The sequence below is a fragment of the Rousettus aegyptiacus genome, unplaced genomic scaffold, assembly GCF_014176215.1.
Source record: "Rousettus aegyptiacus isolate mRouAeg1 unplaced genomic scaffold, mRouAeg1.p scaffold_m13_p_14, whole genome shotgun sequence".
NCBI lineage: Eukaryota > Metazoa > Chordata > Mammalia > Chiroptera > Pteropodidae > Rousettus > Rousettus aegyptiacus.
Window position 1 is genome coordinate 21,738,690 of NW_023416289.1, and position 27,181 is coordinate 21,765,870.

General features: G+C 42.1%; 1 protein-coding gene across 1 annotated transcript in view; it reads left to right on the forward strand.

Moving 5' to 3' along the window:
- VAT1L (vesicle amine transport 1 like) overlaps positions 1 to 27,181 on the forward strand; it is a 136,291-nt gene that overhangs the window by 53,192 nt on the left and 55,918 nt on the right. The window contains exons 4-7 of the mRNA XM_016136928.2: positions 7,082 to 7,224; positions 16,326 to 16,429; positions 18,581 to 18,636; positions 22,234 to 22,428. Coding sequence (XP_015992414.1) covers positions 7,082 to 7,224; positions 16,326 to 16,429; positions 18,581 to 18,636; positions 22,234 to 22,428 — 498 coding nt within the window. The remainder of the gene's footprint in view (positions 1 to 7,081; positions 7,225 to 16,325; positions 16,430 to 18,580; positions 18,637 to 22,233; positions 22,429 to 27,181) is intronic.

Sequence of the window (27,181 nt, forward strand, 5' to 3'; positions counted from 1 at the left end):
AAGTGATCTCGGAAATGGTCAACTTAGCAATAGAGGGTTTCATTTTTCACCAGACTTAGGGAAATGAATAAACTTTCATTCTTTGAGGGCTTCTTCAACCAGACTTTCTTTAGCCTAGCTAAAGAACCAGTCAGTCAGTGTGACCTACAAATTGTAGAGCTAGAGAAACCGTAGAGATTAATACCAAGATCTGAGTTTTATCTGGTCTCTCCTGCTAGACGTCCATATAACTTTAGTGCCTGCCTCTCATTTTTTGAACATTTGTGAGAATACAGTGCACCAACATGGCCTTATTCCAGTCGTTCAGTGGTTGGAATTGGGGTTCTCACCCTAATGGTATAGGTGTATAATTGTACTTTTAATAGTATATTTATTTTATTAATACCTGTTGCCTCTATTAGAATGCAAGCTCCAAGATAACAGAGACCATATATGACTTTATTCACCTTTGTATTTTAAGTACCCTTCCTGGTGTACATTCTATTAGAGACATTCATTAAATAGCCCTGTCATGATAGAATGAATGATTCAATGAAGTAATAGAGAGGTTGAGATTCAAAGAATGAGTAGGAATTAGCCAGGAGAAAAGACAGGAGGATTCTGGGCCATGGAAACTGCACATGCAAAGGTCCCGTGGTGAGACAGGGGGTGGCCCTTAGGGAAGACTGTTTCTCTATCTGGTCAAAGCTAGAGTACTGGTATATGATGAGAAGCCAGGCTGGGAAGATAGGTAGTATCTGCATTGTAGATGCCCTTATAGGCCAACCCTTCTGTGTCTCTTAGTTGAATCTCTGATGCTGAATCCTGAAACTCAATGTACCAAAGAGATAATCTATTTAGATTTAGTGGCTGACCAGAATTTCAACTAGGCTCAATCCTAAGTTCAGGACATTTGTAGCTAACAAACAGTATTTACTGAGTACTTAACATAAACCAGTGTACTAAGCCTTCTATGTAGATGTATTTGGTCTTCTAGTCATTTGTCTGCTGCGCCCAGCTTTTCTGTAATAGTGTCTTGCTTTGAACTGCCAGTCTGTTGATAAAAGATTTCAGGCATGCAAAGGAGCTTTCTTGTATCTACTGTCCCCAGATTTCCCATTGTCTGTGGTCTGCTTGAGGGGACAATAGCCCTGGAATTAGGACTGAGCTAGTTGAAATATGTTCACCTGTATGAATCTGAGACAAAGCTATCCAAAGAGTGGATCAATGAAACCTTTCAGGTTGATGCCAAGGGTCCATGGTTTTTCTTTGAGACTTTTCAGTTCTATGTCAGCAACTTGAGTGCTTTGCCAGATGGATAAGAAGACTAACAGCAGAGGAGCCTTGCAGCTAAGTTTGACACCCAGATTTATCATTTTAAAGCCATATAACCTTGGACAAATTCCTTTCCCTCTCTGAATCCTTATTTTCAGGTGTAAAAGGGAAACTCAAATATTCTACGAGTGGTTTAAAGATTTAATGAAGCACTTTAGCACGTTACCTGGCACATGGTGAGACGAAAGGAACGGCAGCTGCGTTATTGCTGTACTGTTCGTCACAGAGGAGAGAAGCAGAGGCTTGCTGTGGAATTCTTACATTCTAAAGAGGGAAAGGAAAGTCAGTTAAAAACGAGTGCATGCATATCTTCATTTACTGCTGTTGCTGGGAGAATGGATTGTCTTGTTCATTTCATGTTCTGGGTCTGCAGGTAAATTGGAAAATCCTTTTTATTGAAAATTCATTTCGTCTTCCCCAAATGTTTATTGAGTCCATGTCATTCGCTAGGCATGTGGGAGAAACAAGGATAAATTAGGTGCTAATCCTGCGCTCACCTTGGGAGTTGGAGAAGGGAGAGTAAGATTTTCTAAAAATGTGAGGGAGAACACCTATCTGGTTAAAAACAGAATTGAGCATTATTTGCTTCAGAAAATCATTGAGGATCTTGCAAAGGGCTTCTCATTGCCTGATTGAATTAATACAGAGCTGAAAGGTGTGTAGCTGGGGAAGGCTGATAATAGATGTGCACTGAATTTGTATTTCCCACCCATTATTATTTGTATAATAACATAAATTATGATCTAACACTTATATATTGTACTAATTATAGTAATTATATGTTATGTATGCATATATAATTATATTAATTATTATATTACAATACTCCCCCCTCCTTATCCACAGAGCATACATTCCAAGACCCTCACCGGATGCCTGAAACTGCAGATAGCATCAAACCCTATATGTATTTTTTGCTAGATGTACATACCTAAGATAAAGTTTAGTTTATAAATTAAAGAGATTAACAACAATAACTAATAATAAAATAGAACAACTACAACAAAATACAAGTTACTTGAACGCAAGCACTGTGACGCTGTGACAATCGATCTGATAACCGAGACGGCAACTAAGTGACTGACAGAGAGGGACCGTGTACAGTGTGGAGATGCTGGACAAAGGGATGGTCCGTGTCCTGGGCGGGACGGCGTGGGATGGTGGGGCCTTTCTTCGTGCTACTCTGAATGGTGCACAATTTTAAAAACAGATTGTTTATTTCTGGAATTTTCCACTTAATATCTTAGAACTACAGTTGACTGCAGGTAACAGAAACCATGGAAAGCAAAACCTCAGATAAGGGGGACTGCTGTGTTAGTATACTAATTGTATATATTATAAATGGAATGTTATGTACTCATTAAGTATGCATGTATATGTGTATATTAATAATTATGTTATATAACATTGATATATTAATGTATTATATATTACATGTACAATACAGTATATGTAATATACTGTATAACATATATAATACATTATATTTTAAGTAATTAAATAATATGTAAGTAATCCAGTTACTTATAGCATTTCATTTTACTACCACATTTCTATTTCTCTTTAAAATGGAAATGATAAAGTTCTGCTTGGGTCAGAGACTAGATATATTGATTAAATCGATGCTTTATTCCCACTCTGCTATACTAAAAATCTGCAAAATGATGAGGGTGCTTCCCCATTACATCAAACTCCTCTAGTTTCTCCTGCATCCATTCAACAAATTTTAGTGAACACCTGCTATGTGCCAGGCTCTGCCCTGAGCGTTGGGGTGCAGAGCCAAACGAGATACAATCTCTGACCTCGTGGAGCTCACAGATGGGTCAGTTAGTAGCTACAGAGGCTGTGGTGGCCGCTGTCCTGGAAGAAAGAACCACGGGTCTATGGTGGCACAAAAAGAGGCGAGGGACTCTGCTTGGGATGCTGGGAAGGGTTTGTAGAAGACAAGATGCCTTAGGGGGAGTGGCTATGATCCGAGGAAGTGGAAGGACTGGCATGATAGGTAAGGGAAAAGCATATGAGAAAATTAGCGCTGAAGCTAAAATAGCATGATACATTTAGGAGCTGGTGGTGGGATAGTAGATATGCTTCTACCACTGACGGAGTAAAAACACTAAGAAAAACAGTAATAGTAGTCACAGTAGTAGCGACAGCAAATATTGATTGCTATTCACTGTTCTAAGCCCTTGGGTACATTATGTCATGTAATCCCACAAAAATTTTAGCATATATATTTATTACAATTTGCATATTAAGACGAGGGACTAAAGGAACTGATATGTTACTCAAGATTGCTCAGCTGATGAGCACAACAGATCAAGGATCTGTCACGTCATGCCCTAGTGGACCCAGTACCTAATCTCTGTAAACCTCAGCTTGTTCCTCAGCAACATAAGGTTAAAGGCTCATTCTGAGAACACCATGGGATGAGGGCTACAGAGCGCCATGCTCATGGCGAATGTCAATCAGTGATGGCTCAAGTTCTGTATACTGTTAGGGGGTGGATATTGGAAAAGTGGAGGGAAACTATGCTAATGATGTTAACTGGGTCAGATCGGGAGGGCTGTCCTTGTGCGATAAAGTAAAAGGTATTCATTTCATTCTGAAAGCCATAATAGGCACTGGGAAGCTTTGAAACAAATAATGAAATGCCCAGTGTTGTGTTTTAGAAAAACCGCTCTGCCCACAGTGTAAAATACATTTGGAAATAGCCAGGCTGGCTAGAAGAGTGTTGTCATAATCTGGGGAAATTATGACAGTGTATGGCCATGGCACCCCGAACAAGCCCGATCCTGTCTGATCTTGGAAACTAAGCAGAGTCGGGCCTGGTTAGTACTTGGATGGGAGACCACCTAGGAAGATCAGATGCTCAATGCGTAAAAAATAAAAAATAGGGGTTTGTAAACTGACAAGGCCCTTGCAATCTGTGAAGTCAACCAAGGGTTGCCTTGCCAAAAGAAAAAAAAAAAGAAGAAGAAGAAATATGACAACCTGGACTAAGAAGTGACAGTCACGAGAGAGGCTGAGTAGAAATAACACATTTGCTGACTCCTTGGATGTGGGAGTGAGGGAGACGAGGAGTCTAGGATAACCCCAGATTCCTGGCTCTAGAGAAGGGTCAATGGTGAGATTCTATCCACTGAAGCAGGAAATGCAGTGAGAGGAGTGTTACGGGTTGACTTATGAACTCCCCCCCTCCAATTTATATGATAAAATCCTACCCCCAACATTTCAGGATGAGCCCTCAATTAGAGGTCAATTCGGGTTAAAATGAGATCGTTAGGGTGGACCCTAATCCAATATGACTTATTTTATTTCTAAAATAAGGGCTAATGTTTTGTTTCTGTATTTATAAGGAGAAATTTGGACACAGTCACACATAGAAGGAAGACCATGTGAAGACACAGGGAAAAGACAGCTGTCTGCAGGCCAGGGAGACAGGCCTGGATCAAATCTGCCCCTCACAGCCAGTAGCAGAAACCAACCCTGCCAACACCTTGATTTCAGACTTCTAGCCTCCGGATCTGCGAAACAATAATTTCTGTTGTTAATCACCCCAGATTGTGGTTACTTTGTTACAACAGTCTTAAATTAATACAGAGAGTAACTCATTTGGAGATGGCCCTGAGTTATGTTTTAGATCAAGTGAGTTTGATGTGTTGTTTTTGAATAGTGAAGTGGAGATGGGTACCAAAATGGTAGTTCAATACACAAGTCTGGGACTCAGTAAAGGGTTTGGGACTAGAGATGGAGATTAAGGTGCGTCAATCATTTCTGACACTCCAGTATCTATAGCACAGTGTGGCTAGTACATAAGAGGAATTTGAAAATTACTTGAGTGGATAAATGTCATATTTGCTTAAGGACAGAAGGCAGGACAGACTACACAGATAGTAGGACTAGTTCTAATCTCCTATCCCAGCAATAACAAGGTTAGATCAAGTCCTGTCAAATTTCAGAACATTGCTACATTGTTTGCCAATGTTTACATTCACTAGTTAGGATAGTCCCCTCATTATTCTCTAAAATCAGGAGATAAAAAAACTTAACCAAATATCAAAGCTATTCTTAGAACGCAAAACGGGGAGCCTGTCTGGAGTCTTAGATTCATACCCACGTTCTGAAATGACCTCCAAGTAATTGAGTGCGTCAGTATTGTGTCTATTTAAGGTAGCAACTTAAAAGTCTGCTTAGCTTAAATGTCAAAATAAGCTGACAACATGATGTAATAGAAAAATGGCAATAACTGGAAATCAGGAGACTTTGCTTCAGACCTGCCTCTGAAGAACTGGGTCACCTTAACCTTCTTGAGTCCCCTTCCCTCATCCATAAAACAGTGATGGGAGGGGGTAATTGGATGATGTCCCAATTCTGACATTCTGATTCTCTCAGTGTCGCCTTTAATTGCAAACGGTAGAAGGATTAAATTTCCACAAATTGACTTGCCAACCTAATTTAGTCCACCAATATGAAGATATGTAAATAAAGTGATAGGCAGAAATTAATATCGCAGATGACTTTGGTGGAATAATTTTCCTCAATAATTTATGCCTCCTAAAGATGACAGTTGGAACACTGGAAAGAGACAGAATGCATCTTATTTACCAGCAAGTCGAGTTTTATTGGAAGGTCTTCAACGCACGTGGTTACAGTATTTTGTCCCATGAGTTAAATTTTTACCATATTGAAAAGGGGTATGGAAAACCATCCATTCCTAACTGCATTTGTGATTTCTCCTGGATCATTTCATACTTAAACCTCATACACTGGCCTTTTTAAAATATGCCTCGACATCTCAACCCTGGATATAATAAGTCACTAAGAGGTAGAAATGATGAAAATTTATCAAATATCAATTAAATGTCAACTTTTGGGCTGGGTGCTTTACCTGTGTTACATATTGCCTCATTTAACACCCCTGTAGCAAATGCTGTTGGCTATATAATCTTTTCTGCTCTCAACTAGACACGCTGAAGGGTTCTTGATTAGAGCTTCTGTCTCACTGTGGCAACGTGCTTGGCCCAAGAGGACATGTATAAGCGTTACTGTTATAGAAACAACCCTCAGCTGGTGTCAGATGGAAATTTGGTAGATAAATATTCCAGCTTCCTCACCATGTGGTTGGGATAACTCTGAAGTATATTCTACACTTGGTCACAGAGTTCTTCAGAGGGATTGAGTTCAAGTTGCCCACAGTGGAGAGTGGCTTGATAACACACTCTTTGTTGGCTGTCTTCTATTTGTCTCGATACCCTGGTATTTCTTGCAATCATACTCCAGATAAAGTACTTACACTCAAATCCTTGCCTCAAGGTCTGCTTCTGGAGGATCCAGACATCCCCCAAAATCCCTATGGAGTAGGTACCATTATCGTTAATTTATAGATGAGAAACCCAAGGCTCAGTATCGTTAAATAACAGTTGTTAAGTCTTGATGCTGGGGTGTTGCTAGCTCACATTGACTTTCTTCTACTCCAGTGGTTCTCAATCAAGGGAGATTTTATCCCCCAGGAGATGTTTTAAGATGTCTAGAAACATTTTCGGTTGACAAACAGGGAGAGGGATGCTACTGGCTCCTCCTAGGTGGTGGCCAGGAAGGCTGCTAAACATCCTGTAAGGCACAGTTCAGCTCCCTACAATAAAGACTAATCCACCCTAAAAATGGTCAACAGTGGCAAGGTTGAGAAATCCTATTCCACAGCAAGACTAGTGGTTAGGTGGTAGCTCTCTTGTGTGACTTGTCTGTTGTATTTATATTTCACTTCCAGGGCCAAGCTGTGGCTCAGCTCTGTTCCACTATCCCCAGTGTGACTGTCTTTGGAACAGCTTCTACTTTCAAGCATGAAGCTATCAAAGACTCCGTGACCCACCTCTTTGACAGAAATGCAGACTATGTGCAAGAAGTGAAAAGGTAAGGCGATGCTCAAAAGAGTGCCCGGTGAGCCCTTGCTCTTCTCTCTAAGAACAGTTGCATTCATGCAGAAGAGGACTAATACTACTAATGATAGTCATAATATTAAACATATATTGGAGGATTAGTATGACTAGCTCTGTGCTAATACTTCACATTTATTAGCTCATTTAATCCTCTCAACAACCCCATTATTATCTCCCTTTTTTTTTTTAAAGAGAATGAAACATAGGAATAAAGCAGTTAAGTAACTTGCAAAGCTAATTGATAAGTTGCAAAGCTGTTATGCTAGCTGCTATAACATTGCCTTAACACAGAGAAGTTTATTTTTTCATTCATTCGCATAACCGCCTAAGGAAATGTGGACTCTCACCTGGGTATGACTGAGAGCCACCCAAGGACCAAAGTGGTAGCATGGTCATATTTGGGTTTTGAACAGTCGCTGGTGGTGTGCAGAGAATGACTGGGAGTTGGGAGGCTGAAGGCAGGGAGATCTGCCTGCTGGCTATTGCAGTAACCTAAGGAGATGTATCGCCTGACCCATATTCCATCTATGGTCCTGAAGCTATTGATTATGCCATGTGCATGTCAATACAGAGAATCAGATGGTAAACCCAGATGCCTGCCATCACGCTCTCAGGTGATTTGTGTGTCTCACCCCTGCTGCTGCCCAGAGCTCAAGTCTAATTCTCAGGCTCTGCTTCATTCGCAGTTCCTGAGGAGATTCAGGCATATCCCAGGGCTAATGTTTTGTTTCTGTATTTTCATTCTCCAGCACTAAATGGTAAGGTATAAAGGAATTAAGTTGTTCAGCTAGCATCATGATAATAGCACCATGATTTTCTCCAAATTATACATTAAGATGGAAAATTGAAGGACTAGAGAATAGGAGATCTGGTTGTTTGAGATGACAGATTTAGACCAAATTAAGTGAAACTTGGGAAGTCTCTCGGAAATGAGAGTCTTCTGATGGTCTGAATTTTCAGAATTGTTTTAAAATTTTGAATGTAGACTTACATATAATTTAAAGTTGTGCCAATATTTCCAGTGGGCTAGATATTGGAAGTTCACTACCTGGTTCTCAGATGTCTAGAGAATGCAGGCATATTTTAAAGACTTCTGGAATCTACCTTTGCATATTTTTATAATTCTCAGGTAGTATTTCCTTCTTTTAACTAGCATCGCTCAAACTGTGGTCTGGAAAATGAACTATCATTATCCCTTCAGCAATCTTTTCTTTCATCCTCTGAATATTTTTGTATGCGTCCTTTCCTTTATTCATACATCAATGTGCTTAATAAATATTGAACATCTGTGATGGGCCATGATAGTGCCAGGGCGGGAGAGCCAGCAAAACCACCTTGAGAGTCAATGTTTTCATGGCATTTGAATCTAGTTGGGGAAGAGGGGACAAAATAAATACTTTAAAAAAATGTGTTGACTTACACTTTTGCTGTATGCTCTGGTGGAGAAATACAAGGTGCTAGAGAACATATTGCAGATGGAAGATCAGACACATCATTAAAGAGGGAAATTCGGGCTGAGAATTGAAAGATGAGGATTTGGTCAAAGAAAGAGCATTTCTGACCAAGGGGAGTAGCATGTGTTAGGGCCCAAAGTCGAAAAGGGCTTTGATAATGTCGCATCTGAAAGGAGATGAGCATGGCTGGAGGCGGGGGGGCTGTGGGAAGTATTGAGAGGAGAGGTCAGGAGGGGCGGCTCTACTAAAAAGTGACTACAGATGACCAGGGAGTTCCTGTCTTCCCCATTTCCCATGCAGCTGCTCCATCCCCTGTCCCCTCTCTGCCCTTAACCTGCTACCTGTAGCTCCTACGATTTCTACTGAATTTTTTTTTTAGATTAAAGGTCAAATTTATTAGGAGATTAAAAGATGTATAATACATGTACTGTAAATACTTCACAGCTGACTTTATTCACAGTCAAGCGTGGAGATGTCAGAAGAGCAGAGGGCAGCAGCTTCCGAGACCTACCTCACCACCACTTCCTTTCAAATGTGACTTCCAACAGTTCCTTATGTTTCTAAGGAGAGACTGGAATTAGACTAAAAACGACTGGGCATCTGCAAGTATATTTATACCCACTGTCCCACTAATCCCACCCTCAGGAAAAGATGAGAAAAGCAACAGGTCCACAGTCGCCTACTGCAGAGCCAAGCACTGCTTCTGATTCACTGTCGGTGCTCAGCATATGTCAACTGGGTGAATTATTGCATTGTCTGTAATAGTGAAAATGCAGAACCAGCCTCCATTATCAACAGAAGGGAAACGGTTCAGTAGATTACACTACGCCCACACGCTTGAGTATTATGCAGCCCCTAAAAAAAAGATAATTATGAAGACTCTGTCACAAAATAAAAAAATACCCGTGGTAGCATATTGAGCGAACAAAGCAGAATGCCAAATTCTATCTACACTGTGATCACAGCTTTGTATAAATTGTCGGCTCATAAGGACATAAAATGAACGGAACTGGAAAAAAATCCGACTGTTAGCATGCAATAGGAGTGGAATGTAGAGTGATTTCTGTTTATTTTTTTGACCATGGATATTATTTGTTACACTATTTGGTGTGTGATAAACTAGAAAAAATTCCTTGAGATGAAAACTCTTTTATAAACCAGTCAATCGGTAAGCTGGTTTTTAACACATTCTCAGCCTTGAGCCAGGCATTGTAAAGAGAATAGGGGGAAATTATTTATCATACAGACCTATCTTTACATCACTTTCTCCTTTGGGAGGAGAGAGATGACTACTTGAAAACAAGTAGAAGAGGTAGAAGCCTTAAATTGTGAGCATCTGACTGTAAGGGCCACAAAAATAAAGAGGAGAGGAAAACCAGAGAGAGCACGAGAAGGGACAGCCCCTAAAGGAGTGCTCGAAAGACAGAACTGACTTCGGGCGGTAGAAGGAGAAGTGGGGAGTCCCAGGCAAAGCGAATGAGCCCGGAGCAAGATGGATAATAGCACCAGGATTTGTTGGTCTCCTCTGACTCTGTTGAGCATTTCAGTTACACCATTTTATGTGTACCTCAAACAATCCTGCAAGGTGAAAATTCCTCACTCACAGATAAAGAAACCGAGACTCAGTAGAAATTAATGAGTCTAATTAGCTGGAAAGAACAAAGAGAACGTGATGAAGAAAGGACTCCTAGAGGTAGTGCTGCTGCTCAGTACACGTGGGAGTCATTAATAGTAAATATTTACTAAGAAGCACACTGTGTGCTAGGCACGGTGCTGGGCACGTAAAATAGCCTTATCCCTCTGTCACAAGCTTGATGGTTAAAGCTATGGCACAGTCACCTGAGAAAAGGGAATTTAGAAAGAGGAGAACTGAGTGGAGAGCCAAGGATCCAAAAGGAAATGAAAGTTACCATCAGGGGGATTTAATTTCTTAGCAAAGTGGAAGGGTTTAAACTCCCAGTAATGGCTCAGTGGGACCTGCCACCACACAAGAGAAATTCTTCACTGATCTATGTGGGTGGGAAGCAGAGAGGCGACATTCACAATAAATGGGTTAGTAAGGAATTAGGGACCAAGAAAGGACAGATAGGTAAGTCTCCGATCAGCAATTCCAAAATTATCTTGCTGCTGAATCTGGCCCTGAGACTCCCTGAGCTGGGGCTATTGGTGTTTGTTTCAAATCTGCAGAGATTTATGACAGGAGAAAGTATACATAGCAATCATAGCATTTGGCCCTCTACCCTCACCCTCTCCACATTTATGTAATTTTGATTATACACGTATGGGCAAGGCAGACACCCCCAGAAATTGGGGACTTAAGAAGTGAGGATGGCCCTGTGCTTCTGAGAAGCTACCTGGCTCTGCTTGTGCTTCTCATGATGATTCCACTTAAGAAGAGCTGCTAGGCTGCTTTTCAGTGTATGGCCGAGGGAGGACCCATCCCTAGGCTACCTGCAGGGCCAGCAGCATTCTAAATAGACCCCACTGAGTCCAGTTCCATTCATTGATTTGCTTGTAATGACTGAATGAGGGATAGTGCTCTTCAATTTTGAAGTCGTCACCTGAAGGAACATTGCTCACCTCAGAAGGAGCAACATCTGCTTAAATGTTTGACTGACATAGCAAAGCGTCCTCACCCATAGGGCCCAAGGAATGACATCTGCCTCTACCCAGCTTCTCTTCCTCAGAATCCATCTCACCTCCACCATTCCACTGACCTGCAAAAAAGATGCAATGACAGCAGGGCGTGGTAAACTTGTGGCTTATTTGACCCTGTGCATGTGCAAACCCTGTCTTACCTGATTCAGATATAGAAATGCCTAGATTGGTGTGGGGAAGAGCAGGCGGCCTGAATATGCAGAAGACCGGCAGTGGCTCCTTCCAGTGTGAAGCCCAGGGAGCAGCCCCTCACTTTGCTGAGGCCCCACTGGGAGCCTGCAAGGCCTAGAAGTGGGAGTGGTAGTCACCCTGGGGCTGGCCAAAGCTCACCCTGCAAAACTCCACTCTGCCTCTGGGTTTCCAGATGCGATGGATCAAACCATTGTTCTCCATTTGCCTGCAGTGGGCCCTGGGGTAAGTCGCCTGGCCTCATTGGGCCTCAGTTTCCTCATCCGTCAAATGGGATAATGATGGTCCCGAGTCACAGGGAAGGCATGAGTTGTCATGAAATGAGACTTAAGAAGTGCTCAGCACTGTTTCTGGCACATAGTAGGTACTCTTGAATGTAAGACATGCTCTGCTAGCAGAGTTAAGGGCATGAAGCTTCTGCTCTAATGGTTTCTGGGCTGGTGGCTCCACCCACCTTGAAGGTTGCTTAGGTTAGCGGTTGGGTTGCAGAGATTTTGCTCAATCTTCCTTTCATGCGATTTTCCCAAATCAAAAGAATTCTCTTTAAGATGAACCATTCTGAAAAAATGATAATAAAAGCTACCATGGACCCAGAGCTTATCGTGAGTCAGGTCCTCTGCTCCGCATGCATCAATGCATACAAGCTTCCCAAAGAACACCAGGGGCAGGTGTTATCACTATCATCCCCCTCTAGGGATGGGGAAACTGAGGCACAGGGGGGTTAAGTAACTCACTTGAGGTCATAAAACAAGTAAGTGGTGGAACTAAATGCTTAACCCTGAGAAGAAATTCACATTCCTAACCCCAGTGCTATGCTCCCTCTGTGCCACCCCCACTCCTGTCTGCTACCCCCAGTTGTCAGTCGTGGCAGCCAGTTTGGGGATCCTTCTGGAAGGAGACAGTGGCCAGGGTCTCTCATTGCAATGGTTGGTGTGCCAAAGCCTCCTTCGTGATTGCCTTGGGTCAGGCTGCCATACTTCTTCCTGCAGAATGCCTTCCCTTCAATACCTGGCCAGTTTCTGGTCATCCGTCAGCACTCGGCAGAGGATCAGCTCTCCCAGCCCCCTGAGTAGCTCTGTTGGAGCTTTAGTGACTCTGTGTTTGGTTCATTTGTTTATAATCTGTCTCCTAGTAGCCCAGGAGCTCCTGGATGGCAGGGATAAACTTGAGCTTGCATCTAGTAAGCATTCAGTGAATGTCCAGTTTCTGGAAATTTAGGGCAATTGTACACACCCGGACCTTGGGCATCTCCTATCATCTAGGATTTAAAAAGCAGCTTGAAAATAGAAATCTCATTGCCTACCTGTATGGAAGAAACATGGTCTAACTCTATTTTACAAGATAAAATTTAAGCCTGAATTCTTCAAAGAGTAAATTAAATTGACTGCTTCACTGAGTTGCTTGCTAAAGCAGTACTTCCATAATTATACTGAACATTTATTAAATCTTAAATTCAGAGTGGTAAAAAGGCCTCAGTGTTGCTGTTAAATGAGACCAACATTTAAATTCTAGCTGTGCTAGTTACATAAGCTTGGGCAAGGCACTGCATCTTCGAGCCTTCATTTCTTCATCAAAAACGTGGAGTTAAAATGCCCGCCTCATAGACTGGTCATGAAGATTAATTATGAAGTGCCTGGGATGGAGTAGAATTAGAAAATGATCCTTTGAAGGAAGCACACGTAGAGAGATATGGAATACCAGTCTAATGTTTTCTTCATTTGTTTCATTTATTCATTTACTTATCCACTTAGTCATTTGTTCATACAATTGGTCAGCATTTCTTGAGAATCACTGTTATGTCCAGCAGGTTGAGAAGGGCTGAGGATGCAACAATTAGCAGCACTAACATGGTCCCTGTGTCATGAGGTTTATATATTTAGTGGAAGAGACAGTCAGTGACTAAGTAAACAAATAAGAAGAAGAATTACAGTCCATGACAGATACTAAGAAATAGCTCTAGTATAGACACTAAATCATAAAGGGAGCTAAAAAGGAGATAATTTGGAGGGGAAGCTGCTATTTCAGGTGGGGTAGTTAGTTACAGCGTCTCTGGGAGGGTCACACGTGGATGAGACCTGAAGTGTAAGAAGGAGCCAGCTCTAAGTAGAGCTGGGGAAAGACTGTTCAAGCAGAAGTTACAGCATGTGGAAAAGCCCTGCAGTAGGGGTTTTAGGAATAGCCAGAAAGTCAGGAGGCCTTGAACAATTAGTGGGAATTGAGGATGGGGAAGTGAGCAGGAGCTTAAAGGTCACTCCTTGCAGTGGGCCTGCCTTGCATTTCTGCAGAGGATACAGCAACAGGCCCAGTTGGGGCAGCTAATACAAGGAGATGTGATTGGCAGGTGGTGGGAGAAAATGTGGACCCACAAGTAGAATATGGATATGAGGAGCATCAGGCAAGACATGAGGATTCTGGGCTGGGCAGGCCCATCAGGAGTGCCCTGGAAGGTGTGCACTGCCTGACATTTGAGATGCTGCTCCTGAGCACCGGTGGGCATTCTGCAGGCAAGGAGAGAGATTTTGGGGAAATAGAGTTCACAGGGAGGACTTGATGGCCCAGGAGGTCTTATAGAAGCAGAGCAGGGTCCAGCTTCCAGAGGAATGAGCAAACTTGGCAGAAAATGGACCTGGTAGAAGTGAGGAAGATAGGAGCATAGTTATCAGCCCACGATGTAAGGCGGAGACCTGATCACCAGGGGTGAGGCACCAGCTTAGAGCCCACCAACAGGGTCTGTATGTGTTAATTCCCTCCTGCCTCTCCAGCCTCATCCTGCAGAGAGCTCCCTCTCATCTTTTCTCCTCCAGCCCTCGCAACTGGCAGTTCCCCAGCCTTCCTGCTCACCTGGCTCCCCCCACCCAGGGGCTTTAGCACATGCTATTCCCTCTTCCTGGAGCACTATTCCCTCCATTCTTCACCCAGCTAACTCTTTCACCCCCCACTCATCACTTTTTCGGGGATGCCTTCTCTGGCATTCCCAACTGGGCAAATCCTTGAATTCAATGGTCTCATAATATCTTTGTGGCACTAGACTCCATTCACTTTCAATTTAATTTTTATTTGTGCAATTATTGGTTAATGCCTGCCTAATGTAAGCTCCAAAAGAGGAGAAACCAAATCTATTTGGGCTCACAACTCTATCCCCCAGTGCCTAGTGCTGATGCTAATAATTAATGAATAAATTAATTACTAATAAAAAAACAAATGCTGGCTTGACTCCTGAGTAACTGGCTTGGACCAGTGGTTCTCAAAGTATGGAGATGGAATCAGCACCATCAGCATCTCCTGGGAACTTGTTAGAAATGCTAATCCTGGGCCCCATCCCCTACTGACTGAATCAGAAGTCAGGGGGAGATAGGGAGAGCAAGTTGTAATCTGTGTTTTAATGAGCCTTCCAAGAGATACTGATGTCCTTAGGTTTGAGATCCGTTGGCCTAATTCCCTAGTTCTGAACTTAGAGGTGGGACTTGAAAAGACATACCTGTGCAGTTAAGGGCTCTATGAGGTAGAAGCTAAGCTGATAATGTTGGATGAGCCTTTGAAATGGGCTGGATGTTGGACTTGACTTGAGAGTTTTGACATGGATACTCATGTGAAGACTCAGCTGGCATGGGGCTGTTGACTTAGTGTCTGAACCCAAGAGATACATGTGAAATTACCTGTTTAATGACACTATGGACACAGCTGTTGACAAGCACGGCAGAGCCTGAACTTTTTGGGGGATGAGGTTGGGGATAGGAAAACTGAGCTATGTGTTAAGAGAAAATGATCCTGCTAACTCACAAATTCAAGAAAATGCTTCTCTGAGCAGAGCAGGGCCCAGCCACAGTTGGGAGCTCTGTGGGCATGAATATCATCTCTACAATCTTCGGAGCCTTCCTGTTCTACAGTTCCCTCCTCCACATATCTTCTACAGTAGAAGCCTGGTAGATGTTTTTAAATGCGTGAGTGAGTGAGTGAGTGAGTGAGTGAGTGAGTGAGTCAACGAATATATAAATAAATGAATAGAAGAAGGGAGCTTCTTCCTAACGGAGTACTGCCTCTCTAGTCTGGAACCGTCCATTGCTGTAGGAATAGCCTCTCTATTTAATCCTTTTCACTCTAAGACTGTGTTTTAGATTGGACCTGGAGATTAGGTGAATAGAAGTTTGCAAGTTAAATTAACATGCCTTTTTATAGCTTTACCGGGGAAGGAGGTGGCGAGGGAAGAAAGCCAATCCCTACAAGACTGGAAGCCCTACGAAGACAGAAACATGTTGGTTTGGTTCACCATTCTGTCTCCAGCACCTTGCACAGAGCTTGGCACATAACTCAAGCTCCACAAATATGAATTGCTGACTGACTGACTTATGGGGTGACTTGTGTGGCTGGCAATGGGCCGAACACCTCGTTTGTCACCTCAATCGATTATCTTGAAAAAAAAAATGCTATTTCCACTTTACAAAGGAGAACAGTAAGGCTCAGAGATGCTGAGCGAGGCAGCTAGATGCAAACCCAGACTGTCTGTAATGTCCATGCTTGTTCTCCTAGTCCAGGCTGGTGCTCAATATCAGCCACCAGGCAGGTTCTTAGCTGCCTCCAACTTTGTGAAATTCTCATAGTTGAACCCAGGAGTAAAAGCCCACCTCCCGGGCTTCAGCCCTATTTGTTGCTCCTCTGAGAGTATTCACTCTTCCTGATTCTGGGAGTTAGCTGTATGACACACAGGAAGGGAAGGAGATCGACAGTTTGGTCCCTGACAGGTTATAGTATTGCCTTTTGTCTCCTCATCATTTAGAATCTCTGCTGAAGGAGTGGACATTGTTTTGGATTGCCTCTGTGGGGACAACACTGGAAAAGGCCTCAGCCTTCTCAAACCACTGGGAACCTACATTTTATATGGTGAGTGATAAATAGTAGCAGGGGACCTGGTACTGACAAGAAGCGCCTCACCCGCTGACAGACAGAGGCTCTGACAAATGAAGTGTGTTGCTGTGTTAGAGTAATGAGATCAGGGTGTTTAATTTCTTAATGTTTATAATATTGATATTGCCATTAGTTGTTTTCGATAAAAGTAACATATATGCCTACTGTCCTGATATTTTCATGAATACTTTTCATTCCAAAAGGGATAAAGCCAAGCCAATGTAGCCACTTAGAGGAGATTCGGCCCTTGGAAAGTGGCACAGATGGAAAATACTAATGGTTTCAAAGGAACTTAAAAAAAAAATAAAGGAATGAAATATCGACAGTAGGATAGAAAGCAGTGGCTAAGATATTGGCGTTTCAAGGGAGGATCTTCAGTTTTGGAGGTGAAATCACAAAGTTCAGACTCTCCTTCCTCTAAACTACTCCTGTCTATCCCGATCAAAACAGAAGCCCTGGGTGGATGGAGCACAGGTCTGCTTCTGCATCTTGAGTTTGGCGAGGTTTATGAAAGACATCTGGGAGCAGGCTTTCTCCAGCAGAGTGAGACCCAGAGCCTCCTTTCCCTCTTTTTCTTTCATAGGTATATAAACTAATTTAACTATTAGTCTCTAGAAAGTAAAAAAAGCATATCTGAAGCCACACTCTAAAGCAGAATAATCCTGGAGTTATCAAACATTTGAGATTTTTGGCACCTTTGTGCTCCATAGGTACAATAGAAAATTGAACTTTAGCTCTGTATAACTACAAAAAAAATACTCATTTCCCTGCGATTAGCTGAGAAACTTATCAAAGAGAGATTTGAGCGGTGTAAATATTCAAGCATCTTTTTGTCATCGTTAGGTCATTATGAAAGCAAGAGAGGGAATGGGCTTTCCATTGCTGGAGGATTTCAGGATTTTTGATAGTCCATTTCAGTATATTTGAAATTCTATTTCAGCATATTTGGAAGTCTTTAGAGGCAGACACATAATTTTTTAAAATTATTACTATTGATAAGAGAAGCTCTGAACAGCGACGTGCAATGTGAGTATATTGGATGTGACGATGTGAGTCAGATGCCGATGGACAGTTTATTCATCCTTACTTATTTGCTGATTCTAATTTTACCCCAGTTCCATTTCATTTTGATGGAATACATCTTGATCATATCACATGTGTCTAATTTATTACACTGATTACTTGATTACTAAGTAGTAGAAGCCAAGTGCCATGATGCTTGGTGGTAGTTACGACAAAATCAGAAGCAGTGATTAACTAATTAACTAACTGCTGACTAGTTTACCCAAGTCAAATAATTACGTTTAAAACACACTTTTTTTTTCATTAAATAACAGTTCTCCCAATTTTGGAGGGGGGACAGGGAAGGAAACATCTTGAAAAGGCCACTCTGTGGCGTCTGAACTGTTAAGAACTCTTGTTCACTGCCTCTGGGAACATCACAAAGGAGTGTTTTCTTTCTGTAAGAGAACCTTAGGGAAACTTTCCCAACTTCATCTCCCATTTTCCTTCTAAATAGCACATATTCCAATTAAGAAGGCTCACTTTCTCACACCGTTTGTCTCAAGTGCTTTGCACTTTTCTGCCCAGACCTCTTTAGAGCCAATGCACTGCTCACACTGTTTCCGTGGCTTCTGAACCTGTTGCACCCTCATCTGCGCCTCTGGACTCCATTTTTCCGTCCATCTAAACTCTAGCTCAGGACAACCTCTCCCTACCACTTACATGTCCGGCCCAGGTTAGAGCCCCAAGACCCTAACCTGCTCAGGAATCAAATTCAAACCATAAAGCAGGCTCACATTGGAGCTCATTCCTCAGTCACGAAGGACAGAACCAAGATATTTCATTTTATTAGGATGTTGGATTATAACACATTTTTGCCACATGCCCAATTTTCCAAAGTAATGAAATGGTCTCCTTGAGAAATGTTGCTTCCTCTTTGACTCAGTGATATTTAGTTAAAATTAAGTCAACCTGACACCATGCACCCCCTCCATTATCCTCATTTTCTCAGGCTCACTCAAACTCTTGACAGTTCTAGACCAAACAACTGCCATTCTTCCATGCATAATACGAGATGTTGATTTTCATTAGCAGTTGCTTGATTTGGGAATCTTTCATTTTCAGGTTCATCCAACATGGTGACTGGAGAGACCAAGAGCTTCTTTAGCTTTGCAAAATCAGTAAGTATCCATGCACATCTAATGTACTATGGTGGTGTGGTGATTTGCATGTCGTGAGCTCTTCCATCTTAAGGACATTGACCTAATAACCTAAACCTTGTTTGTTTTTTGTCTTCATCATTTACCTTCAGGGAAGCCTGTATTCCCACTTTGCTCACTATGCATGGGCAGGACCGTGACTTGGGCTGCTTTTGTCTAAATGAGGCAGAGAGGTGGGAGTGTGAGTGAAACTCCATAAAGCCTTATTTTGATTTCAGCAGAGATTGCATAAGTGCTTTTAATCATTGGTCGAACAGAAACTTAGCATTAGTGCATTTTATTTGCTCCATCAAGAGGCCTGCCTTTTAGTATGGCCACTTACTCACCAGGTTTCTGCAGCTACTTGAGATTTCTGTGTTTTCTTATCCTTTTGAGTTGGAGATACCAATGGAACCTTATAATTTTAGCAAACTCTTGGCCTGATTTTTAGACTTGGGAAAATTTGTGAACCGCTATCTTAGATAATCATGCTCTGAACACAGTGGTTACTTTGTCTGCAAAGGAAAAGCCACAACCCTGGGCATTCACCCCATCATGAATCTACTTGGATCCACCCATTCCCACCCAGTGCTACACTTGCTAGAATTAAACTAATTTGGCCTTGAACTTCGATTTTACCCTCTCTCCCCTCACTCGCTTTGCAAGCATCTTCTGAATCTACTTTTTGTGGCTCTGTGTCAGACACCAGGTATCACAGTGAAAGAGACGGTGCATCTTAGGCCCTTGTGACTTTTACACTCTAATGAGGGAGACAACTGAAACATGTAAAACATATTAATAATGTGATCATAAAGTCATTACAATTCTGAAGGAAATAAAAATAGGGTGCTGAAATACAAAAGGGGAGGATGGGGTAAAGGCATTTTGAATAGGGTGTTCAGGACAAGCTGTGGTAAGAGGTTTAGAATTCATTCTAAGTGTGACTCCACATGCCTCCTAAGTGTCAACACTGGCTGACAAAGGCTTCATTTCCAAACATTCTCTGAATCTGGAATGATTAGTACTTCCTGCTCCATGAGATTAGAATTAAAGGATCTCTGTTTGCATTTGAACTTTAAGGTTCAGGTCAAGGATCATCTCAACTACAGAATAAATAGGGAGCAAGAATGGAGTCTAATGAAGGATGCTGTCTGGAGCATGTCCCCTGAAGATGGTCTTTGTGTTGCTGACAGCTGCTTTGTTGCCGTGGCTGTAATTAATGTGATGCCGACAGCCTGCTGTGGGTAACCAAATTGGTCACAAATTACATACAATTACAAAAAGTATTTTCTCTTTCTTTCTTAAATGCACGATCACAACACACAGTGTTAATGAAATAATTGCAGGGTACCCAGGTTTGGTGAAGCCGCTCACAGAAACACGGCCAGAGTGGAGGTTGAGATTCTCTCACTCAAAACAGGGGTGAGGATTACCAGAATGCTTTACAATTGGAAGTCAAAAATGAAGACTGCTCCCTTTCAGAGACCTGGTCTGATACTGGTTGGTCAGTTAGTAGTAAACTGAAGATAAGACATGCCAAGAAGTGGAATGATCGCTTGGTTCTGGAAGTTTCTAGAAAGGAAATTTTTTTCTGTACATTCATGAAAGGCTTAGAATTTAAAGGCATCTTTGGAATCATACAGGCATTGCTCACTCAGCTACCTTAATTATGTTCCACGTGAAAACTCCCACGGAGCTTGTGCACACTCTTTGTCAAACATGCAGCTTGCTTTTAGAGCATGACACTGATTATAATAGGTGAAGTTAACAGTAGAGAACAGCCTGGCTCTAGTCACTCAAGTGCTATTCACTAAATCAAAACCCTCCCTTCCAACTTAATATGATAGTGAAAAGAGTTTATATTTACAGAGCACCTAGTACATATCAGACACTGAGCTAAACACTTTGTATGTATTAACACATTTATTCCTCACAATGACCCCACGAGGCCCAGTTGGGAAACTGCGTCCAGAGAGGTTAAGTGACTTGCCTAAGTCACACAGCTAGTAAGTGGCAGAACTGGGATTCAAAACGAGGCATTAGAAACTAGGACTCACTTAACCAGAACTGTGCAGCAGTTGTAGATTCAGCAAGCCTTCATTTCACAAATATTTGTTGAGGGACTACAGATACAGTTTCAATCAAATTATCAATCATTTCTGTACCTTTGCTTTTGGGGCAAGTAGCCTGGGGCCAAATACTTGCCTCTCCTGGCAGTGACGCCCAGGCCCTTGGGAAATGTACATTGGTACAGAATTTTGTGCATGAACCTTATCCTGGTGTTTGGCCTGTCTTTCTCATACGTATTTTCCTAACAATACGATTTTCCCACTTTAAAAAAAATTAAAAATTCAAGATCTTTACTCTTTGAATCTCTTTCGTCCTGGAAAGAGGCAGGATGGATGTAAATAAACAGAGCAATAACACAAATATTCTCAGTATTCATAAGTGGCCACCATATTCCTTTTTGCCTTCTCTATTAAACTGATATTAACCATTTAACCTCTCAGAACCCTCCAGAAACTGGAAGTTTGGATTTCTAAATTCTACCTAGCACTAAAGGAAATACAATTAAATCAAAATAAAGCAGTTGGATAACCATGTCTGTAGTTTACTGATGGATTATTTACTTATTTTTATGTCTGATGTGAGGAAACAGCAGACTGGAAAAGAGGCAGCCATAGTTGCCAGTTGTGTGTCTCCCATGGAAGACTTTAGTTCAGGGTTTTTTTAACTTTAGTCATCTTGACATTTTGGGCTGCATAGTTCTTTGTAGCAAGGAGTTGTTCTGTGCACTGTAGGATGTTTAGCAGCATCCCTGGCTTCTACACATTAGAGGCCAGTAGATCCCTCCCCTACAATAAAAATATCCCCAAACATTACCAAATGTCCCCTGGGGACATAAAACTGACTAAATCCCAACACTATGGCTTCATCACTCCGTCATGCTGTTCCTTCCTCCTCTGTGACACTTCCTTACTCTTTATCTGATGCATTTCTACCCACCTCTCCAGCCTTGTCATTATTCCCCACTAGGAAAGCTACTTCTACAGTTAGAGTCATCACCTCCACTGTGACCTTACCACACTTTGTAAAATTCTCTGCCACCCAGTTCCCTTCGCCAGCCCTATCACCACCACCACCACTGTTCACTAAGCCAAGTGCTTTACACTAAATTCTCCCAGGAAAATGTCCAAGATGATATCCTGTCACTGCAGCTGAGTATAAGGAAGCATGGAGAATAGTAGGGAGCAAGTCGTAGAGCCAGGATTCAACTCTAGAGCTTATGATCCTCACCTTATGCCTCAGTGTCCCAGTTCCGTGTGGCCCAGTGGTTGTTCTGTAAGGGGTGTTCTCTCCCACCTTGATCCTGAGCCCTTCTCACGAGCATGCTTCGTTTGCTTCCCCATGGACTTGCAGCAGTGCCTAGCCAAATGGATGCTTAAAAAATCACACCACCAGGGCTATCTCTTGGCCAGCTAGAATCTGGCCCATTGCAGCCCCATTCTCTCTCCCACGATGCTGAGAACATGGCCTGGCACTGAGTCCTTGTAACCTTGGCACCTTTTCTCCTTCTAGTGGTGGCAGGTTGAGAAGGTGAACCCCATCAAGCTGTATGAAGAGAACAAAGTCATCGCGGGATTTTCCCTTTTAAATCTGCTCTTCAAACAGGGCCGTGCAGGGCTCATTCGAGGAGTGGTGGACAAGCTCCTTGAGCTCTACAACCAGAAGAAGATCAAGCCCGTTGTGGACTCCCTTTGGGCCCTGGAGGAGGTAAGAATGGTGATTTCCCCCAGCAAATCATCTCTTCTTTTTAGTGCAGTCAGGTTTGGGCAGCCAGATATAATCTTTGATTAAACGATTTTTCTCCAGGTTTCTTTGTTTTCAATGAGGGTTCTAAAAGTCATTGTCCCATACAGTGCTCTTTGGATGTAAGAAATACGTTAAGTTGCCTAACAGCCTCGCCATACCATTTATACCATGAACCCTTACCAAATAGGCCACCAAATTTTAATGGATGTATATGATTCACCTTGGTTTTAAGAGAGCGTGTATATTGTTGCAGCATCATTTATATTGTCACCTTGTGGGTATGTAAGAGATCAAGGTCGGGGCAAACAATGGCTCAGAGTTGAAATGGTTTGTGTGCTAAGCCCAGATGCTTGGGGCCCCTGCACTGTGTTGTTAGCTGTCACGATGGGCATTGTAATTATTGATGCATTGCTGGATCTACAATTGGACTGAGTGTTTTCATTAATTGATCTGTCAAAAGTTCTACTATTTGAAACCATTCCTTGGTCATGAAAATATTAAGAATCCTGAATGTCACCTTTGAAGACACTGAAGCATGAAATGGTTGTTTTGGTCCAGGCAGGATGTGCTAGGAGGAGGAGGCAAGGTCTAGAAAATCCTTCAGGCAAGGGAAGTTTGGGACGTTTGGGAAACCAGTCTTGATAGCTATCTGTGAAGCGAAAATGAAGAGATGCGGCCTAAGTTTCAGGGGCATTTCACTAAGAAGTCTTCCTAAGTCAGGACGTTTTTAATAACCTTGGCTTCAGGGAGCCGTGAAACCCCTGAGGAATGTTTTTAAATATGTGGGAATGTGTCATTTTTTTGTTGTTGCTTGTTTGTTTTTGCATTTTGCATGAATGAGTACCTTATAGTACGAATACTTTTCTGTACTTTTTGGAGTCATGGACACCTTCGAAAAACTTAACACACACAATGATCTGTGGTCCAGACAGTGGGCGGTCCTCCCGGCTAGAAAGCTGATGCTATTTGCCTAATGGACTAGGTTGGCAAAAAACCTATGGTTTTCCTAAGCACAGAAATCTCTTCTAAAAAGCTTTATGGGATTCATTGTTTAACCAAATAGGATAGGTCCTGGATCTATAGACTATACCTACCTCTCTGATACTGCAGTATCACGAATGGTCTTAAAAAACCCAACTACCAAAACTTTGTTTCTTATGATAAAAGAAATAAACGCTTATTGTAGGAAACTCCTACATCAACCAAAAGCATAAGGAGAAAATAAATTGCAAGTCTATATTCTAGAGATAGATAACATTGTTAACATTTTGGTTTGCTTTCTTCCTGTCTTTTTTCTATTGCAGATACTCGCTGTGATTCAATTTATTGCTAAATCAAATCAGATAATCATTCCTTCTGCTGTGTAATTTCCAAGATGGTTAGCCTATCATTATATTTTTAGAAAATGTTTTTCATTTAATGAGTCAGCCATTTGTATGGTATTCACTGCAGTGTCTCAGTGCAATAGAGTACAGCTAGACTACATGGCTAATGGGTTCTCAGTGGTCAGGGAGGAGAGAAAACTGACAATAGTCAAAACCAGGGACAAGCGATTAACTTGACCATGGGGGGGTGGGGGAAGAGGGCTTATACTTAAACTTGGTGCCCAGAAGAGGTTTAAGCAAAGGCTGAAATCCAAGAGGGATCCATTGGCCCAGTAGTTTCTTATTTTAGTACTTGAAATCAGTCGTTGGTCACAATGGTAACTGAATCACCAAATATGTGTTCATTCACTACTGTGTGCCTAGCACTGTGCAGATGCTGAGGATAGTGGTAAACAGATGGCCAAGTTCCCTGGGTTTCATGGAATTTATATTCAGAGAGGTAGGGAGGGGCAGAAAATACTGAAGTGAACAAAAATAAGCAGGGTATTCACCAATTGTAATAAGTTCATGGAAGGAGTTAAATTAGGGTATGTGTTGGCAAGTAAGTCGAGGGGGAGAAAATTTCCATTGAGCTGTGTTTTTCAACCTCTTTTTCATTATACCCCCATATAAAGAGACATTTTAGACCTTTTTCCTCCAAATAACCTCCCATGAAAATTTAATACCATAGGTATACCATCTATTTATATTTGTCTACCTATCATCTATCTATTTATGTCCTCTATATACATCTGTGTTTTATACATCAAAAGAGTAAGATTTTCTCACCTCTAAGAATCAGTTTTTACCCCTTTGTGGGTAGGATCACTCCCACTGAGAATGCATGCTGTAGAGTGACTTGAGAGAAGGAAGGTTAGGTGTCAGTTGAGCTGGGATATGAAAGAGGCAAAAAAACAAAAACAAACACAAACAAACAAACAAACAAAAACACAACTGGAAGAAGAGCATGCAAGGGAGAGAGACCCTCAAAAGCAAAGGGATAAGGAAAGAAAGATCTTGGTGGACTCAAAGAATGAATATGTGGCCAGTTTCCCTGGACAGTTGTAAGCCATAGAGGGACTGGTACAAGGAAAGGCTGAATACATTAGCAGGGGACAGATAGAAATGTGAGTTTTACTTTAAGTTCCATGGGAAACTGCTAAAAGGTCAGGGTCAGCAGGTGCCACATTATATTCCTAAGGGTATTATCCTCAAGGGAAGAAGCAGAAATTGGTAGACAGGGTCCCAGACTTTAGCTGTGAAAGTCCAATTAAGGAACAGGAAGGGAGCACTGAACTAAGCTCGGCTTTCATCAGAGGGGGTCTGACCAGGCACAGCTGATGCGTGTCAGGCGGCTAGGGGAAAGTGGGGCTCCACATATTCTGGAGCTAAGTCAGGACTGACTCAAGGACCGAGGAGATTGAGGACTGGCAGAGCGAAGGTTCTCAAGACCCTCACTGACTGGAAATGAGCAAGCTAAGGCTGGCAGCAGTGCTTGACTGAGTAATGGATCATATACGAGCAAGTCAGGATTTTATACCGTGTTTTAAAATTCACCCACTTTCTTTTATCTCCTCTCATGGCACTGTAGCCTAAGCTGGACAGCTTCCTGTAAGGAGCTCTTGACCAGCCCCTCACTTCTAACTTGCCCTTCTACAGGGCATTCTTGATCCAGTTGCCTGCGTGAACTTATCATTACCTAACCTAGATGATGTCCATCCTGCTTAAAATCCTCTGTGACATGCCAAGTTACTGGGAATACTAGTCTAAATTCCTTTTCCAGGCCTGTACAGCCCTGCCCAGTCCTAACTCCTGCCCCTCTCATCAATCTCATTCTGTCCACCTTGCCTCCTTTATCCAACCATTAGGGGCATGCATGCCTCTGGTCCTTGAACCCACCCAAGCCTTTCCTGTCTTGGGCTTTTGAACCTGTTGCTTCCTTTATTTTGAACATTCCTCCTCCAGATTTTTAGGGCTACTTCCTTCACATCATTATGCCTCAGCTTAACTCTACTTCCCAAACTACTCCTGAAAGTAGCGACCCACATAGCCACATCTGCCCAGATCATCCTCTCTCCCTTTACTTTTTTGATTTCCTCCATTGTATTTTTACTTACTAAAATTATCTTGTTCATTCAGTTGCCAACTTGCTTAGACTCTTGTATTCCTTTCACTAGAATGTAAACCATAGATGAGAAAAGCCCCTGACCATGCTGTTCTAGGCTCCAGTGTCTGGAATGAAGTAGATAATCAATAAACTAGTAGTATATTAGTGAATTAATGAATTCAGGTACAGAAATACAGCTACTTGGGTATTTCCCATGTTTAACACTATTTTTGAATGAATGAATGATGAACAAGCTATACTAACATAGGATTACTTAAGGGGACTTGGCACAGTTGATGTTTGGCTGAATGATCCTTTGCCATCGGGAGGACTGCCCTGTGCACTGCCACATGTTTAGCAGCATCTCTAGCCTCAACTCACTAGATGCTAGTAGCACTCCCACCACCAGCTGTGGCAATAAAAAACTTCAGATATTCTCAATTGTTCCCTAGGTGGGACAGGAGGGAGGGGTAAAATTGCCCTTAGTTGAGAACCACCACCTTTAAAGAAGCCATATTGGTTAAGACAGTCACCAGAAAAAATTAAGGAATTATAGGTCCCCATAGTGGGGTAGTCATCCATGGAGGGGAGATCGGCATCTGCTGCCTATTTGCCAACAAAAGCATCCGTAGCCACTCATCAGTGACACCCACCAACTTTCTGAGGGTTCTTTTCTGCGATATTTACAGACATCTGTTTAGAGCTCCAGTTAGACCAAACTTGGCTGTTTATCAAGCCCACGCAGCTCTTCTGGGTTTGAAGAGTAGAGCATGCTTATTACTTGCGAATCTCAGAAGGAGAACTATAATGATTTTCCCCCTCCTCCTTGGTAAATGATTTCATGAAATTGCTTTTTCAGGCCAGCGCTATAACTTCATCTCTGGAATAGAAAGCCTATAGGGATTAAAAGAAAATTTTCTTGGGTTCTCGCAGCTCTTAAACTGAAAGATTTAATAATACCAGAGATGATTAGGGTTCCTTTTTAGCCATCTGTCTTTGACTTTATTGTAAATTTAATACACAAAACAGAGTAGATAGGCTGCAGCCTCAGTTTTACCTCCGGATATTAAATGTACAGCTGTGCATTAAGTTGGGAAAAAGTTAACCTCTCTAAACAGCTCAGAGATGGGAAAGGGATGAAAAATACTTTCATTTGTCAACCAAGCAGCAATGATATTACTGAGTGCCTACTGTGTGCTACTCCTATTGTAGGATGTCAAGTCTATAGAAGTGAAAGATCACA